We start from the raw sequence: 18,961 nt of genomic DNA, 5'->3' as shown, positions 1-18,961 counted from the left end.
TCTTCCTTCCTTGGACTCTCTTTACACCGCACGCTGTCGGAGCAGTGCTGCCAGGATAATCAAGGACACGACCCACCCAGCCAACACACTTTTTGTCCCTCTTCCCTCCGGGAGAAGGCTCAGGAGCTTGAAGACTTGTACGACCAGATTTGGGAACAGCTTCTTTCCAACTGTGATAAGACTGCTGAACGGATCCTGACCCGGATCTGGGCCGTAGCCTCCAAATATCCGGACCTGCCTCTCGGTTTTTTTGCATTACCTTACTTTCCATTTTTCTATTTATGATTTATAATTTAAATTTTTAATATTTACTATCGATTTGTAATCCAGGGAGCGGGAAGCACAGAATCAAATATCACTGTGATCATTGTACGTTCTAGTATCAATTGTTTGGCGACAATAAAGTATAAAGTATAAGGGTGGACAAACGGCAGATATTCATCTGGAGCAATGTGAGTTGGCGTACTTCGCAAGAGGAATACAGTTAAAGGCAGGACCCTTAAGAGCACTGATGGAAAGATGAATCTTGGATGCAAGTCCACAAGTCCAAGGAAATAGCAAGACCTGTAGATAGGGTATTAAATATCTATTACATAAAGGTCAGGGCACTGAATATAAAAGTTAAAAAGTTCTATTACAGCTGTACAAAACCTTGGCCTGAACACATTTGGAGAATAATGTGCAGTCAATGCCGCATTCCAGGAACGATATGGAGGCTTTAGAAAGGATGCAGAAGTTCTCCAAGATTAGAGAGTATTAATTGCAAGGAGAGGTTGGACAAATGTTCATTATTTTCTTTAGAGCAGAGACTAAGGGACAACATGACAGAAGTATATAAAATTATGAAAGGCTTAGATAGGGTAGATAGCAGAGTCTTTTTCCCAGGATAGATATATCAAATACTGAAGGGTATTGCTTTAAGGTGAGGAGAAAAGGTTACAGGGGATTTACAAGACAAGTCTTTTTTTTTTGAACATAGAAAGTGGTAGGTACTGGAACTCACTGCCGGAGAATTCAGTGGAAGCAGATAGAATGGCAATATTTAAGTGGTATTTAGACAGGTACATGAACAGGGAGGGAGGAGAGGAATACAGACCACGTGCAGGTAGATGGAATTGGTTTGCATTGGCATTGTGATCGGCAGGGATGATAGGCCTCTTTCTGTGCTGTGCTGATATAAATATATATAGTCTTAATTTGTTTAATAATATTTTTGTGAATCACTTGGTTACTTTCAGTTGCATTAAAAATTCTGCATGATTCTAGGTACGCAGGTCACCAGCAGTACATTGTTAAGAAGGACTGATCTTCTCAACACCCCAAAAGTAAAGCTGAATTTTATCAGAGGTGGAACACAATAAAGTACACAATAATAAATCAATAATACCATAAAAGTGGAGTACACATTTGCAGAAGGAAATCAATATTTAATGCAAGTTAATGTAACCAGAGATTCACATTACATTTAATGTAGTTAGAAGTCCAAGGTGCTTCATGGAGGCACCGACAAACAAAATATAACAAACTACAAGTGACTAAAAGCTTTGTTAATGAAAATCAGATTTCAATGCAGGCAATTCTATGATACAATTTGTATAGGAAATGTGCAATTGAAGATACTCTACTGAAATAAAATTGCGATTGAGAACTCTCAACTTAAACAGTGATGATGGAGCCTGATATTTTTGAAAGGGAAAAGAGTCACTAATGGCCAAAAGGAAAGGGAAGAAGAAAAATACAAGGATTTTCATTAGAAAGTGGAAGTATTTGGTTACAAACAGCAATGTGAAAAAAATATTCCACTCATTTAACCCATGGGCAAGGTTTAGGCATCTAGGAACGCAGCCTCTAAGAAATTAGTACAGTTAAATATTCAGAAATTAACAAATTTCATGACACATGCTGGTCATATAACCCTGATTCTGAGAAAGTAGTTCAAGGACATCAGAAAGGAAAGGAAAAGATACAAACATTTCTCAAAAGATAAACAACTCATATGGCAATCTCAGGGTGGTGAGAATTTCTCAATGCAAAGCAAATGAAAAGGATATTCTTCTGGTAGACAGGTAATGATTGCTGAGGGAACTGAGCAGTGGATGATTGTGGATTGTATGGGGGGAATGTTATAAATACCAAGGGCAAAGGACTGATAGTATATCCCCCAAATCTAATTTTTTAAGTACACTATTCTGATACTTCCCAAACAGTAAAAAAAAAGTATAATGTATAAAACTCATACATTCATGCTATAAATGTAATCTCTTACCAAGATGATAATTTATTCGCTGTCAATGTAAAACGAATAAGGCACAGATTTATTACTTTTCACAGCTGCAAAATATTATATAGCAAAGTTACTCAAATGTTTATTTGTAATTATTAAAGAGAAGTGTTTCTTTACTTTGATATTAAAGAACATGCATGCTCTACATACCTCTGTTCCTACACATTACTCACCCACATTACAATACTTCCATCAAGTTCACTGGGTAACTAAAACTTCAAGCTTCTAAAAGCAGGAATCATACGATAGCCCAAACACTTGACAATCTGTTCAAGGCAGTACTTTAGCTTTTGAGCTTTGTTGATGTTGATACATTAGATTATAAACAGTTTAAAGTCTGTATTGCATTACCCAATGAGCCAGGCAGAATGCAACTAGCCTTGGTGACTCCTGATGAAATGAAAATTGTCCTGCAGTCAAGCTCTTTGTTGGTAAATATCTGTTAATATGCAAACATGGGTTTCAGGAAAGGCAAAAATCAAGCTAAATCTCACCATGTTCATGGAGGAACATGAGGAGGCCAGCCAGCCTGTTTCATCATTTAAAAAGATCACGGCATCTGCCTGTATCATCAACTTACCAGTTGTGTTTCTTACTTCCGAATCCCTTTCTTTAACACAGATCACGCAACCTCAATGTTTAAAGCTTATGAGCTTCCTGAGCTCCACATGCCGTCAGGTGGAAAAGATTGTTGAAGACTAGCAGGGGGTGATGCTCCACCACCACTACTTTATCATTTTCTGTCAGTCACCTTATGTTCAGACACTCTTGTGCTTTGTGTCACTTCATGGATATACTATCTATAAGCTATCATATGTATTTATATTTATTGTTTTTTATTATTACGTTCTTTATCATATTGTTTTTTTTTTGGTGCTAATTTCGATCTGGAGTAACAATTATATCGTTCTCTACACTTGTGTACTGGAAATAACATTAAACAATTTTGAATGGTAGAAACTAGGGAGTGTGAATGAATGTCGAGGGGGAGCTGTGATTAATTTTACATGTCGGAGAGGCATGCAAGGTCTGGCACAAAATTCACGATAGACCAGGCCGCAGTTTTATGCCCTCTTCTTTGCTTCTGAAATCTGGACTATCTACATGTCAAGATACTGTAAATGTACCACCAACCCTATCTCCATGAATTCCTCCAAGTTCACTGGAACGTTAAGCAATCTAACATCATTGTCCAGTCACAGAAATACTACCATTTTCAAGACAATAACTACACACAGTTGCCTTCACTTACATGCCCAATGTCAAACTTCCAAAACAAGCACCCCATTCCAAGCTCTGTCACAGGATGGAATTACAAGGTGGACAGAAAAAGATTCAAGGATGTGCTCAGAGACTCCTTGGAAAATAAACATATATACCAACTTACAGGGATTCCTGGCCCAAGACTCCTCAAAGAGGAGTGCAGCATGGTACTGTAGCAGTTAGCATAACACTTTACAGCATTAGCTGCAGGATCAGGGTTCAATCCGCACCTCTATAAGGAGTTTGTACATTCTCCCTGTGACTGTGCTAGTTTTCTCCAGGTGCTCCAGTTTCTTCCCACATTCCAAAGATGTACAAGTTAGGGCTACTAAGTTGTGGGCATGCTACGTTGGCACTAAAAGCACAGCAACACTTGTGGGGTGCGCCCAGCACATCCTCAATGCAAAAGACATATTTCAATGTAAATGTGATAAATAAAGGTCATCTTTAATTCTTCGAAAAGGTCATGTTGACACCTATAGCCTTGAAACCAAACGTTTTAAGCACATGGAAGCTTCCACGAATGGCAGAAGGAAATACCTGACATCACGAGCCAAATGCCCCATGAAGCACCTCTTGCCCCTTTAGTGGAAGGATGTATTGCTTCCACGCTGGCTTCATTAAGTTAACCAACGAACTAGAGTGGAAACAAGTCAACCTCAAAAATGGAATGGCTACCTGAGCAAGCCAACTGTATGAAAGAGGATACACGTGGGCAAAGTGGGGTACAGGATGCAGATGGGAGTGTTTTGGTGTATGGGGGGGGGGGAAGACTGAGAAAGTACATAAATAGATTAATGAACGGTGTGGAATGGGGCTGTAGAGATGGGCATACAGACAGAGTTGCGAGATGGGGTATAGCTAATCACGAGAGTCAGGGAAAATAGTGGTGTCAGGTGCATGAGGGCAGACGCCAGTGTATGGAAACTGTGAGGAAGGAGTATGAGGTTGTAGGGTGGGGTACAGAATAGTGGTGCCGTCAGAGTTGTGTACCAGGTGGACAGTTGAACTTGGGACATCACGAGCCAAATGCCCCATGAAGCACCTCTTGCCCCTTTAGTGGAAGCAATACATCCTTCCACTAAAGGGGCAAGAGGTGCTTCATGGGGCATTTGGCTCGTGATGTCCCAAGCCCTGGGAGTGTGGATGAGGGGGAGGGGAAGGAGTAGGGTCCCAGGTCTGGATAGGGGGAGTGGAGAGGGACAGGGTCTCAGGTTTGGAAAGGAGGTTGGGTTAAGGGGCTGGGTCCCAGCTCCGGGTTTGGCAGTGGACTGAGGAGCAAGGACCCGGGTCCCAAGTGGGCTAAGGGTCAGGGTGCCAGGTCCGGAGATTAGCCGGGTGCTGAGCGTAGGGTCCCGAGTCTTGGATGGGTGAGCTGTGTGATTGGGTCCCTGTTCCGGGATGATGGGAGTCCGGGTTCCGAGAGCTGAGAGCAAGTCCGGTGGCAGCCTTTAAGCACCATGTCATTCAAAGCGTTCTCTCCGAACCCCAATCTCGTCCCCTAGCAATGGGCTTGAGCCCCACGGTTTACCTGCGAGCAGAAGAAAGAGCCCTGAATGCCAAGTTTGATGCAGGTAGGACACTGCAGCCGTGCCTCCCGATCACAACCATCCGTCTCGCACACGCGCCTCACAATCTCCCCATCCGACGCCATGACAGTGTCCGAAAGGACGTCGGGAAAGAGGAGGAGCAGGAGAGCCGGTTATGGGAGGACCGGGGAGCAGCAACTGCGCACTCTCCGGCTTCCGATGCAAGATGATAGTCAACGCAACTGTGCATTTCTGGGTGGTGGAAAGTGTGTAAGTGAAAGTAAATGCATGTTAAACATAGTCTACTACTGACATTCAGAGAAAGTGTAGTGGACCCTCTATTGTTCAAAACAGATTCGGTGTACCGGTGCCCAAAGATTGTTTTATCTCGGGGTTGCTCAAGCTCCCAGATTTATCTGCGGGGCATTGCTCCGGATAACAGTCACTGAGGTTCAAAAGGACCTTGAATTATTTCTATTGATCTATTCTTATCAATAGTTTTAAATGCGGTAGAGTTCGAGCAAGAGCAATGCTGATCCGGCATCCTGTGCGAGTTCGAGTTCCTATGTAAATAGACGGACAACACCCCACAAAAAATGCAGGCCAGGCAGCATGGGTAGGAGGAGGTACAGTCACGTTACGGGCCGAGACCCTTCGTCAGGACTAACTGAAAGAAGAGATAGTAAGAGATTTGGGAGGGGGAGGGGGAGGGGGAGGGGGAGATCCAAAACGATAGGAGAAGACAGGAGGGGGAGGGATAGAACTAAGAGCTGGAAAGTTGATTGGCAAAAGGGACACGAGGCTGGAGGAGGGAGAGGATCATGAGACGGAAAGCCTAGGGAGAAAAAAGGGGGAGGGGGGAAGCCCAGAGGATGGGCAAGGAGTATAGTGATAGGGACAGAGGGAGAAAAAGGAGCGAGAAAGAGAGAAAAAAAATTAATAATAAATAAATAACGGATGGGGTACGAAGGGGAGGTGGGGCATTAACGGAAGTTAGAGAAGTCAATGTCCATGCTATCAGGTTGGAGGCTACCCAGACGGAATATAAGGTGTTGTTCCTCCAACCTGAGTGTGGCTTCATCTCGACAGTAGAGGAGGCCGTGGATAGACATATCGGAATGGGACGTGGAATTAAAATGTGTGCCCACTGGGAGATCCTGCTTTCTCTGGCGGACAGAGCATAGGTGTTCAGGGAAACGGTCTCCCAGCCTGCGTCAGCTCTCGCCAATATATAGAAGGCCGCATTGGGAGCACCGGACGCAGTATATCACCCCAGCCAACTCACAGGTGAAGTGTCGCCTCACCTGGAAGGATAAGTAATTGGTTTTGAGAGCTTTATGCAAAGTGGGTCCATCAGTTTGCTAAATTGTGCAGGCTTGGTTGCCAGAGTTAACTTCTGGAACGTTGCCAATTTAATACAATGTCAGCTTGTCAATGTTGATCAGTAGGTTTTTTAGACAGAGAGGAAGTAGCTCTTCCATCTAGGTATGTTGCAGCCTTTGGAGCTCAATACTGAAGCTAACAATTTCTGATGACCCTGCTTGTGTTGGAATTGGATAAGTCTGATATATTAATATAAAACTTCCCTATCTGCTGGGTATTCATAGCATTCTTTTATTTCAGTTTGCAATTTCATTTACAGTCCCAACATTTTTAATCTCAACTGCCCTCATTTGTTCTTCTCTACTTACACCCTCCAGCTCTGATCAACAAGCATTCATTACCCCTTCCCTTTTATTAGACAGAACCAGTCCTTTAAGAAAATCCCAAAGTATCTCATAGGTATGAAGAGTCAATAACCTGAAACATTGTTTCTGTTTCAGCATGAATAGATGCTGCCTGACCTGCTGTGTACCTACAGCGATTTAATGCAGACAACTGTGGGAGGACAAAGTAGGGCACTCCAGGGCCACTGTAAGGCACTATGGAGTGTGGGAGAACAGAACCATCTGGGGGTACAGTTCCAGATCCCTTGAAAGTGAAGTTACAGGTAGATAGGGTCATAAAGAGAGCTTTTGGCACCTTGACTTCATAATAGTCATAGTCATACTTAATTGATCCTGGGGAAATTGGTTTTCGTTACAGTTGCACCATAAATAGTTAAATAGTAATAAAATCATAAATAGTTAAATAGTAATATGTAAATTATGCCAGGAAATAAGTTCAGGACCAGCCTATTGGCTCAGGGTGTCTGACCCTCCAAGGGAGGAGTTGTAAAGTTTGATGGTCACAGGCAGGAATGACCTCCTATGATGCTCTGTGTTGCATCTCGGTAGAATGAGTCTCTGGCTGAATGTACTCCTGTGCCCAACCAGTACATTGTGTAGTGGATGGGAGACATTGTCCAAGATGGCATGCAACTTGGACAGCATCCTCTTTTCAGACACCACCATGAGAGAGTCCAGTTCCATCCCCACAACTTCACTGGCCTTACGAATGAGTCAAGATATTGAGTACTGGAGTTGGAATGTTATGTTGAAGTTGTATAAGTTATTGTTGAAACCAAATTTGGAATATTGTGCACAGTTCTGATCACCTACTACAGGAAAGATGTCAATAAAATTGAAAGTACAGTGAAAATTTACAAGGATGTTGCTGGGACTTGATGATCTGAGACTTAGGGGAAGGTTGAATAGGTTAGGACTTTATTCCATTGGAGTATAGGAAGATGAGGGGAGATTTTAAAGAGATATACAAAATTATGAGGGGTATAGATAGGTTTAATGCAAGCAGGCTTTTTTCTACTGAGGTTGCGTGAAACTAGAACTAGAGGTCATGGAGGGTGAAAAGTGAAATATTTACGAGGAACCTGAAGGGGAACTTTTTCACTCAGAGGGTGGTGCAGTTGTGGAAAGAACTGCCAGAGAAAGTGGTGAGTGCTGGTTTGATTTCAACACTTAAGAGAATTTTGGATAGGGAGAGGTAATTTATTTTGTGCATTTTCTAAATAACTAGTTCTCGTTAAAGAGCCACAGAAACCATTGTTTTCTTTTTGAGATTAATTTTATTGTAGGCACAAGGCACTGCAGATACTGGAATCTGGAGCAACACACATTGTACCTTGTCATCTTGTCCAGAGAAGGAATAAGACGTAAAGTGTCAAATGCAAAATGAAAGGCAGCCATCAAAAGGAAAAAAAGATGCAGAACAATATATTCTGGTGGGTTCCTAAACAGCCTTCCTCTTAAACTTGAACTCATCCAAAATTTGTCACATATCAAATTTTGTTCACCTTTAAGTCCCATGTTCTGATTTGCCCTAACTTTTGTCCAGAAACAATGTGAATTTAACTTCATGTCCTTTGCCAACCATATAATGCCCATCTATACTAATCCTGTTTACCATCACTTGACCTATAACCTTCAATACCTTGGCAATCCAAGTGCTCATCTAGATACTGATTAACTATTGTGCAAGTCTCTTGACTTACACCATTCACACAATGTGTACCAGATTCAACCATCCTCTGGGTGAAAGAATGTTCTCTCTCAATCCCCTTTAAACCTACCTATTATCATAACTTATGCCATCAGGTTTTAGACATATCTGCCATGGGGAAAAGTTTCCAATTATCATCTCTGTCTATGCCCTTCATAATTTTCTATACCTCTGTCAGGTCCCTGCTCAGCCTCCTCTACTCCAAGGAAAATAAAACACTATTCAAAGAGACTCTTAATACCCTAAATAAATCATACTGGGCAGCATTCTGGTGAATCTACCCTCCACCCTCATTTCTCATCCTTGTTATTAAATTCCTCTATATCCTTGTCCCCATGTACCTCAACAAACCCAATGGCATCTATGGAAAGAAAAACGGCATTAGCTTTTTGGGTTGAAGATCCTGCAACAGACCTGAAATTTCAACTCTGTTTCTCTTTCATGCTCCTTAAACTGCTGGGAATTTCCAGTACTTTTCTGTAGCTCTTCTGCTACAGGCGATTTTTAGATTTCCATCTTTTTCCCTCTTTAAGATGGATGTTGAGAACTACCTTCTGGCAGGAAGTACAGAAGCCTAAAGACCCACAGCACCAGGTTCAAGAACAGCTATTTCCCTTCAGCCATACTGTTCTTGAACCTACTGGCAAAACCCTAGTCATCACTACAGTTTAGCAACACGATGACCTTTCTGACCACTTTTGTACTAAAATGGATTTTATTTTTTCTTATAAATGTTTCTACCCTGTAAAAATTGTGCACAGTTTATGTTTTTCTTGTTTATGCTTTTCATGCTATATGACGGTATTATTAATTCTGATAATGTGATGCCATGTACCTATGATGCTGCAGCAAGTAAGTTTTTCATTGCACCTGTCCATATACAGTACATTTGCTTATGACGGTAAACTTGACTTTGACTTTGATCAATGGGGCCATATCTCAAAATGAGGGTTGGCCATGTCTCAGGGTGGAGGTACTGGAGCCTGAAGACCCACACTCACCAACTCAGAGCCAGCTTCTTCCCCTCTGCCATCAGATTTCTGAATGGCCTATGAACCTATGGATACTGCCTCATTATTGCTTTTCTTTTACACTATTTATTTTTGTAATTTATAGTTACTTTATGTCTCTGCATTGTACTGCTGCTACAAAAAATAAATTTCACGTATAAATCAGTGCTGATAAACCTGATTCTGTATGATAAGGTGGAGACCAAGGTTGTCCAACAACGTGGTCAATATCTAGTGCTATTCAAAGAGGAAGTGAATGCTTGTTAATCTAAGTCAGTTTGTCCAGAGCACTGTAAATGAGGAATGAATGAGAAGAGCAGAGAGAAGAAAGTATGCTGGAGCTGTAATGGTACCACGATAGTAGAGTGGTTAGAACAACTCTTTCATGCTTGGAGTTCGAACCTGACGTCCTCTGTAAGGAGCCTCTGTGTGTTCTTCACATGGAATGTGTGCATTTTCACCGGGTGCTCTGACTTCCTCCCACAGTCAAAGATGCACCAGGTAGATTAATTGGTCATTGTAAATTGTCCTGTGATTAGGTTAGAGTTGAATCCAGGTTGTCAAGGGTTGCTTGGGGGGGGGGGGGTGGCCCAAAGGGCTGGAACGGCCTAATACTGTATCTCAAAATAAAATAAAATAAATAAGCAGCAAATACTGCTGGAAACCTGAAATAAAGGAGAAGGCCAGGAAGACAGCAGAAGCTGCAGAGAGTAGTGGACGCTGCCCAAGACATTACCAACACATGCCCCCCCCCCCGCCACCACTGATAGTATCTTCATCTGCTGCTGCCTCAAGAAAGCAACGTCTGTCATCCAAACTCCCCACCATCTGGGCCATGCCATCTTGCAGCTACCATCCGATCAGGTATGAGAGAAGCCTGAAGTCCCACAGCACAAGGTTCAAGAACGGCTACTACCCTTGAACCACGTGGTCCTTGAACCAACCGGCCCAGCCTTAATTGCTACCTCAGTACAGCAACATCGTGACCCCTTTGCACTACAATAAACTTGTTATTCCATTGTTCTAAATGTATTCTTTCTTGGTTAATTTTATATAATTTCTATTGGTGTATGATTTTCTTGTAAATGTGTTTCTAAAATGCTATGTGCCTCTGAAGCTGCTGCAAGCAATTTTTTCATTGCACCTTGCATACATGTACTTGTTCAAATGACAATAAACTTGACTTTGACATGTTTGTTTGCTTGTACTAATATGTGACTGTCAAATTATGTCAGATCTTGCTATTGTGAAAATTGGAATGAGAAATATGGAAAATGGTATATAATTGCAAGCTGTTACTGAAGTCATGTCCTAAATTGATATTCATCAGCTTAGAATACTAAAGAAGACTCTTCCTTTGGTAGCACTCGTGCTTCTTTATTCAATGTGCTTTGGAAGGCTTTTATTTTTAAATTAGAATGAAGAATTCTCTGCTCTGTGGATTGCATCACTTCCACAGGTCTGTTGTCTCTCTCTGTCACATGAGCACAATAGGACATATTCTCTGTTCAAAAACTGTTCTGCTTTGTTCCATTCAACAATGAATAACCCAGTAAATGCTTCGTTACCAAACACACTGTTTTGAATGAACTGGAACCTCACTGTAGCAGATTAGAATTTGTATAAAACCAAATTACTCTGGACGTAATATACAGTACTGTGTAAAAGTCTGAGGCAGCATAAGATTTTTTGTATGGTTTCAGATGGTGTAGCTTCCACAGGGCTCAAATCTCAACGTCATTTAGGTTGTCTGGGATTACCTGGAGAGACAGAGCAAGCAAGACAGCCAAAGTCTGCAGAAGAACTGTGGCAAAGTCTCCAAGATGCTTGGAACAACCTACCAGTCGATTTTCTTGTAAAGTTGCTTGACAGTGTACCTTAGAAAATTTATGCAGTTTTATAGGCAAAGGTGGTCGTACCAAATAATGATCTGATTTAGTGTTTTTTTTTACTGTGTACTGCTTTTTATCGTAATTTTCCTGATATTTAGAAACTTTCCATTTCATTAGTTTTGAAAACAAATTAGCTTTACAGAATTTTTTTACATTTGCCGAAGACTTTTCAATGGTCCTGTATAAACTGTAGTAATTTAAAGATGTGTTTTGCTTAAAGAAGAATCTTGGTGAAATGAGCAAATATAGGTAGTATTTTAACAGTTTTTTACAGAAAAGGTTGAAATATGTGTATATGAATTAGGAGCAGCAAGTAACTGACATCCTCAAGCTTATTCTGCTACTTACTGAGAATGTGACCAATCAAGTTGTGACCACAATTCTGCATTCCCTTTAGACCATTGTAATTTTTCCCCCACATACATGTCAAGTATTCATCTACCTCTGACTTGAAAATATTTCATAAACTTGACCTCTACCATGCTTTTGATTAAGGGAATTCCAAAAATTCACAGCTCTCCAAGTGGAAAAAACATATCTGTCTCTTAAATAGATGACACCTTATTTTATAGCAAAATGACCCTCCTCCCCCCCCCCAACTCCTTATTGACATTGCTGTCAGTAAATTACCTATCATCAACATTCCAATGGCTATCATTTATCGGGATCTTAACTAAACTGGCCACATTAGATACCCATATCTCGCATAGTGCTGCCCTAAAGAGTGCTGATTTGTTATACTGTTCTTGGTCCTCATATCATCGCGAAGTTAAAAAAGGCTTCTGCTCAAGATGGATGCTGCAATGGGAACTTGGTGTGAATCCCTGCCTTCTCCATGTGAAATCCTTGCTGTGTGAAATCCTTAGCAACACACACACACAATGTTGTAGGGACTGATCAGGACTGACGAAGAGTCACAGCACAAAACATCAGTTGTTTACTATACCTCTCCATGAATGCTGACTAATTTGCTGAGTTCCTCCAGCATTGTGTGTGTGTGTGTGTGGCTTAAAATTTTTAGCATCTGCAGAATCTCTTATGTGTAAAATCCTTAACCTCCACCTGCACTCCCCCAGCAATGAATTACTCATGACATGGTGTGAAGAGGCAGCCTGGGTAGGCTGGTGTGAGGCAGCCTTTGTAAGCTAGTGTTGGGCGGGCTAGGGTCAGCGATGCAACCAAACAGCATTGAAATGTGGGACTCAGGGTTGCATCATAGCTGGCATAGTGGGTGCAGACATTTCTAGGGGCTGGCAGCACCAGTTCCATGTGTTGAGAGATTATGAAGATCCTGCCGTCTCTCATCACCTCCTCACAGAGTCATGTGTTATGTTTTGTAACTTCAAAACATTAAATTAATTCAAAGGAAGACACAGGAGTCCAAAATGCAGGTGTAATGTCATCTTTACGTGAAGTGAGGTGCATACATATCACATGATAGCATGATGATGTACACAATTAATATACTTTTATATTAGGTTAGATTCAACTTTATTGTCATTATACCGAGTACAGATACAAAGCCAATGAAATGCAGTTAGCATCTAACCAGAAATGCAAAGAATAGTGTTATTTACAAAATAACTGCGAATAAAAAGTAAGTGCTACAGCACACAAATATAAAAGTACTGAGACAGTACAATATGGGTGCAATACTGCTTAAGGCTGTGATGTGAGGTTCAGCAGGGTCACAGCCTCAGGGAAGAAGGTCTTCCTCTGCCTGCTGGTGCGGGAGCGGAGGCTCCTGTAGCGCCTACCAGATGGGAGGAGAGTAAAAAGTCCATGGTTAGGGTGAGATGCATCCTTGATAATGCTTTACGCCCTGCCCAGGCAGCGTTTATGGTAGATGGATAACCCATAATGAATTATTTAAACAAAAATGCTGAATCAAACAATATATCTACAAGATTGCTCGAATATTATTGAAATATTAAATACACAACATCATGCAGCACAGAATGAGGTCCTTCAATCCTGGCCATCCATGGGACTATACTCTAATTACAATGTCTCCTTTTCCTGTAGCCTGTGGTCTGCTCTGCTGCCTTGTTCAGTATGATGGAAGCTGCTGTCCATTCTCTTTTTGTCTGGCTGTGTAACTCTCCCCACCGCTTCTTTCTATTGCTACAAGCTTAGGGAGTAAAGCAACAACTCGTGTTAGGTTTCCAGCTCAGCACTACTATCAGGAATTGGACAACCAATGTTTCAATGTTGAAGTGTCTCTTTTCTCACAGAATCCACCTGTAATCATGTTCCCATGAACCAATCCTCCATTTCTCCATTTATCTGATGGACTGCAGAGTACAGGACCCCGGGATATTGTGGACTGGTCTACCCTCCTGCCCCATGGAAGGCTATGCTTGCGATTAAAGGAGTGCATTGAATATTAGCTGGATTGATCTCTTGGATAGAGGATTGTCAATGGATTAATATTAGGCCGAAGTGTTTTAGAATTTAGATGAGGTGATGTAATAGACACAGAAAATCGATGTAGGGATGTTGCTCTTAGTCAGGAATTGGGGTCACAGGTTCAAAATAAGGGTTCAGCTAATGAGAAGTGGTGAATCTCTAGCATTTTCTCCCTACAAGTTGTAGAGACTCAGTGCCTTTATGTACAAAATATTAAATTTTGGGGTATTAAGGAATTCAAGTTGTATGTGGTTAGTGCAGGATAAAGGGACTGAGTTAAAGGATCAATCACAATGAAGAGCCCTATTAGCCCTTTGCTATTTCTAGTTCTTATTTCCTAACTGCAATGCAATACTGCTGGATCTTCACCCCATCCATGATGTTGAACGTTCACTTCTTGCACCGTTGGTATACCGAGGCTGCAGAGTGGCTGCAATTGCAGCAAGATGGACGACAGCATGCACCACTGCTTCTTCAGCAGTTCCCTCCCTATATCACATGCATCATGGTTCTGGAATCAGTTTGGAAATACAGTAGATTCTGGTTAATTGGGGCAGTGGCTTATTTGGGCCTACTCTTAAAGAACAAGAACAAATCAAGAAAATTACCAGTATTCCCTGAGTTTATTTGGGACCCTGTGCTTCTTAATTGGGGCAGCAGACTTGCTGAACAGGTTCTAATTAGTGTTAGTCGTGTGCACATGTGGCAATTAGACGTGACACAATGCTTAGAACAGTTTTTCAATAATGTAATTTGTGTGTGTTTGTGTTCAAAAATCAGAGATTTTTGTCACAGTTGGTGAGAAAGAAGCAGTAAGACAATTTGGAACTGTTTAGCTCACCGTGGTTTCAAGCTTTGAGGCTTGGAGATGCCAGAAATGGCCAGGAGTGAAAATGAAATGATTTCACTACTTCAGCAAGTTAAGAACTGCGAATAAGTTGAATGTATGGACAATCATCTTGAATGTTACCTTTTGTCCCCACTCGGCACTCAGCCGTCACCTGTAGCTCCAAGTAGCTGCTTGCATGTAGCCACACCACGGTGCAGCGTTTTGACAGGCAGGCTAAACCAGGGGAGGGTAGCCAGTGGGTCTGTTTCACTGTGAGATAGGGACATTCCTAGCATGCAAAGTCAGCTCCCGTGGACTGGACGCTTGAGATCCCACAGCCAGGAAGGTGGTTCTGCAACTTTCCATGGAGATTGAAGGGCATGTCAATGCACAGAAGAATCATGGTCATCCACTGCAACCAAGGAAGACCCCGGTTATGATGATTACTCAGACCACTAGACCCAGCCTTCCGAGATCGAAAGAATGGAACTGCCCCAGTGCAACAACTTTTCCACTTTACAAACTCCCACACTGGTTTCCTGTCATCCACCCCTAGAATATGTTTTACTCTAGTTTATTCTGTATTTCATTTAAGTGCATAAATTGTGACTCAGTTAAATGGTATCTTGTCATTTTAATACCTTTTTAACTATTTCCATGAAACTTCAGCTAATTACTTTAATACAAACTGTTGGTAATTTTGAAGCAGCCCCCCAAACCTATACTACATTCGGTTACACCATGCCTGGTCTGTTTCTTATCTTGAAACTATAACTCCCAATATCCTTGTCAAATATCCAATATCCTTGTCTGCCAAACTTAATTGAAATTTGGAAAGGTCCTTTTCCTACCAATCTCACCTAAATTATAATGGGACCATTCACTTACTGATTTCAGTTAAATGCGTAGAATAATTTAAACCAAAACTAAGCTCTTACAAAAGGTACAGAAAGAAATTGCAAATTAAAATGAAACTGAGTTAAAAGTGTAGCATACTCCCTCCCCAACATCTTGATCCCTTGTAATTCAAAATGTCTGTCAGCATCCTCCTTGAATAAATTTAATGATTGCCTTTACAACCCTTGGTGGAAAGAATTCCATAAAAGTCACAACCCTCTTTATAAAATAGGTAATCTCTTACTCTGAAATTATTTTTCGTAGTTTTAAATATGAACCCCCTGCCACTTCACCCAACAAGGAAAACGTTCTTTCAGCAGCCCAGGAATTAATATTTAACAAAAATGCTGGAATAACTCGGCACTTGAGGTCTGTGGAAAGAGAAACAATTGCTTCATGGCCAGGACTTTTGCCACAGATGCTGCCTGACCTGCTGAATGTTTTCAGCATTTTTGTTTAAATGTTAGATTTCCAGCATCTGCTTGCTTTTTTAAAAAAGATTTGTATCAGCCTACTGAACTTTCTCTGCATTGCCTCCATTGTAAATATGTACTTCCTTAAATATGGAGACCAGAACATGCAATCTCAGCAGTAACATGTCAAGTTACCGTTTCACTGCAGTGGACAGGAAAGCTCTACAAAGGGCCATTGAAACTGCCCAATGCATTACTGGCACCATCCTACCTGCCATCAAAGTTTAAATTCCAAAGTAAATTTATTATCAAGGAACATGTCAATATTATCAAAGTAAATGTCACCATATACAATCCTGAGATGTTTTCCTGTAGGCATACACAATCTATCCAAGAAACACAACAAAATGAATGAATGATGGCATTCAACAGGATGGACAGACAAGAGTGAACAGTCAATGTTTCGGGCAGAGACCCTTCATCAGGATTGCAAAGAAAGAGGAGAAGTCAGAGTAAGAAGATTGGGGGGGGGGGGGGAAGATGAAGTACAAGGTGGCAGGAGATAGGTGAAACCTGGAGAGAGGGTGGGTGTGAAGTAAAGAACTTGGAAGTTGATTGGTAAAAGAGCTAAAGGGCTGGAGAAGGGGTGGGGAGGAATCCAATAGGAGACGATTGAAGACCACAGAAGAAAAGGAGGAGGAGCACCAGAGGGAAGTGATGGGTAGGTAAGAAGATAAGGGGAGGGAAGGAAACAGGAATGCGGAATGGTGAAGTGGGGGGGGGGGGAATTACCGGAAGCTCGAGAAATCTATGTGCTCCTCCAAGCTGAGTGGCCTCATCGAGGCAGGAGAGGAGGCCGTGGATTGGCATGTCGGAATGGGAAGTAGAATTAAAATGGTTGGCTGCCTGGAGATCCCGCTTTTTCTGGCGGGCGGAGCGTAGGTGCTTGGTGAAGTAGTCTTCCAATCTACGTCGGGGGTCTCACCGATATACGGGAGACCTTACCGGGAATAACGGGCTACAGTAGATGACTGCAACAGATTCGCGGGTGAAGTGTCACCTCACCTGAAAAGACTGTTTGGGACACTGAATGGTAGTGAGGGAGGAGGTGTGGCACATGTTCCGCTTGCAAGGATAAGTACCAGGAGCGAGATCAGTGGGGAGGGACGAGTGGATGAGGGAATCGCGTTGAGAGCAGGAAGTAGGGGGGTGGAGGGGGGAAGATGTGCTTGGCAGTGCGGTCCCGTTGGAGATGGCAGAAGTTACGGAGTATTATGTGCTGGACACCAAGGCTGGTGGGGTGGTAGGTGAGGGCAGATGTGCGCGAAATGGAAGTGATGCGGTTGAGGGCAGCATTAATGGTGGGGACGTAGGGAAGCCCATTTCTTTAAAGAAGGAGGACATCTCAGTAGTTCTGGAATGAAAAGCCTCATCCCGTGAGCAGATGCGGCAGAGACGGAGTAACTGAGAGAATGGGGTGGCATTTTCACAAGGGACAGGGTGGGCAGAGGTATAGTCCAGGTAGCCGTGAGAATCAGTGGGTTTATAACAGAAATCAGTAGATAGACTGTCTCCAGAGATGAAGACAGAGAGATGGAGAAAGGGGAGGGAGGTTTCGGAAATGGACCAAGTAATCTGAGGGCTGGGTGGAAGGTGGCGGCAAAGTTGATGAAGTCCACGGGCTTAGCATGGGTGAAGGAAGCAGCACCAATGCAGTCGTCGATGTAGCGAAGGAAAAGTATAGGATGGACGCCAGTGTAGGCTTGGAACACAGACTGTTCCACGTAGTCGACAAAAGGGCAGGCATTGCTGTGACCCATGCGAGTCCCCATGGTTTACTTTTTGTTTGAGGGACATGGGAAGAGCCGAAGGAGAAATTATTGAGGTTGAGGACCAGTTCCATCCGATGGAGGAGCGTGGTGGAGGATTGAAAAGGTTGGGTCTGTTGTCCAGAAAGAAGCAGAGAGGTATAAGGCCCTCCCGATGCGAGGTGGAGTTGTATGGACGTCCATGGTAAAAATGAGATGATCGGGTCCAGGAGACTTAAAGTAATTGAAAAGATCAAGAGCATGTGAAGTGTCACGGATGTAGATAGGAAGGGACTGAACGGGGTCGGGGAGGGGGAGGTGAAACAGAGTCGAGGTATGCAGATCTAAGTTCGGTAGGGCAGGAACAAGTAGAAACAAAGAGTCTATCTGGACAGGCAGGTTGATGGATCTTAGGTGGGAGGTGCAGGGTAAGGAAACTACGAGATTGATAGCAGTGGATGGGAGATCCCCTGAGATGATAAGGTCGGTGATAGTGCGGGAGGCAATGGCCTGGTGCACCTTAGTGGTGTCCTGTTCGAAGGGTAAGTAAGAGGAGGTGTCTGAGTGAGAGTTGTCGGCTGGCTTCAGCAAGGAGGGATCAGTCCACCAAACCACTACAGCATCCCCCCTTATCTGCGGAATTGATGATGAGGTTAGGTTTAGTGCGGAGAGAGTGGAGAGCAGCACGTTTGGAAAGAGTGAGGTTAGAATTGGAGCGAGGGTGTTAAAGTCAAGACGGTTGACGCCTCGTCGGCAGTTAGCGATAAAAAGTTAGCGGGGTGTCCAGGAAGAGGAAGGGGGTTGAAGACGAGAGGAGGGGCCATCAGTGCGGGCTGAAGGGTCTTCGTATGTTGAGATATTCGAGCACGAATCGTCACTTCATGTACATACAGTCTACGTGTATGAGGTAATTATACACATAGCCACACCCAACAGTTATTTGTACACAATATTTTATAGGATTGAGTTTATATTTCTATTTGTTGTGTTTAATGCTGCTTTGAATCCAGAGTAACACTTATTTCATTCTCCTTTACATTCGTATATTGAAGAATGACAACAATTTCGAAAGGGATGGCCAGACAAATAAAAACTCCTTTTGCATGTTTTCTGTGTAGCCCAGGGACAAATAAACAAGGAACACCATAAATAGCACATCTCCTGTCATAATTCTGTGTTCTGAAACCAA

The 18,961-nt window shown here is 42.5% G+C and overlaps 1 protein-coding gene across 1 annotated transcript in view; it reads right to left on the bottom strand.

Annotated features, from left to right (window-relative positions):
- The window catches only part of metap1 (methionyl aminopeptidase 1), a 57,923-nt gene extending 52,710 nt beyond the window's left edge, over positions 1 to 5,213 (bottom strand). The window contains exon 1 of the mRNA XM_072256463.1: positions 5,079 to 5,213. Coding sequence (XP_072112564.1) covers positions 5,079 to 5,201 — 123 coding nt within the window. The 5' untranslated portion in view covers positions 5,202 to 5,213. The remainder of the gene's footprint in view (positions 1 to 5,078) is intronic.
- Between the last annotated feature and the right edge of the window lie 13,748 nt (positions 5,214 to 18,961).

The sequence above is a fragment of the Mobula birostris genome, chromosome 4, assembly GCF_030028105.1.
Source record: "Mobula birostris isolate sMobBir1 chromosome 4, sMobBir1.hap1, whole genome shotgun sequence".
Lineage (NCBI taxonomy): Eukaryota > Metazoa > Chordata > Chondrichthyes > Myliobatiformes > Myliobatidae > Mobula > Mobula birostris.
This window is presented reverse-complemented; position numbering and strand designations above follow the sequence as displayed.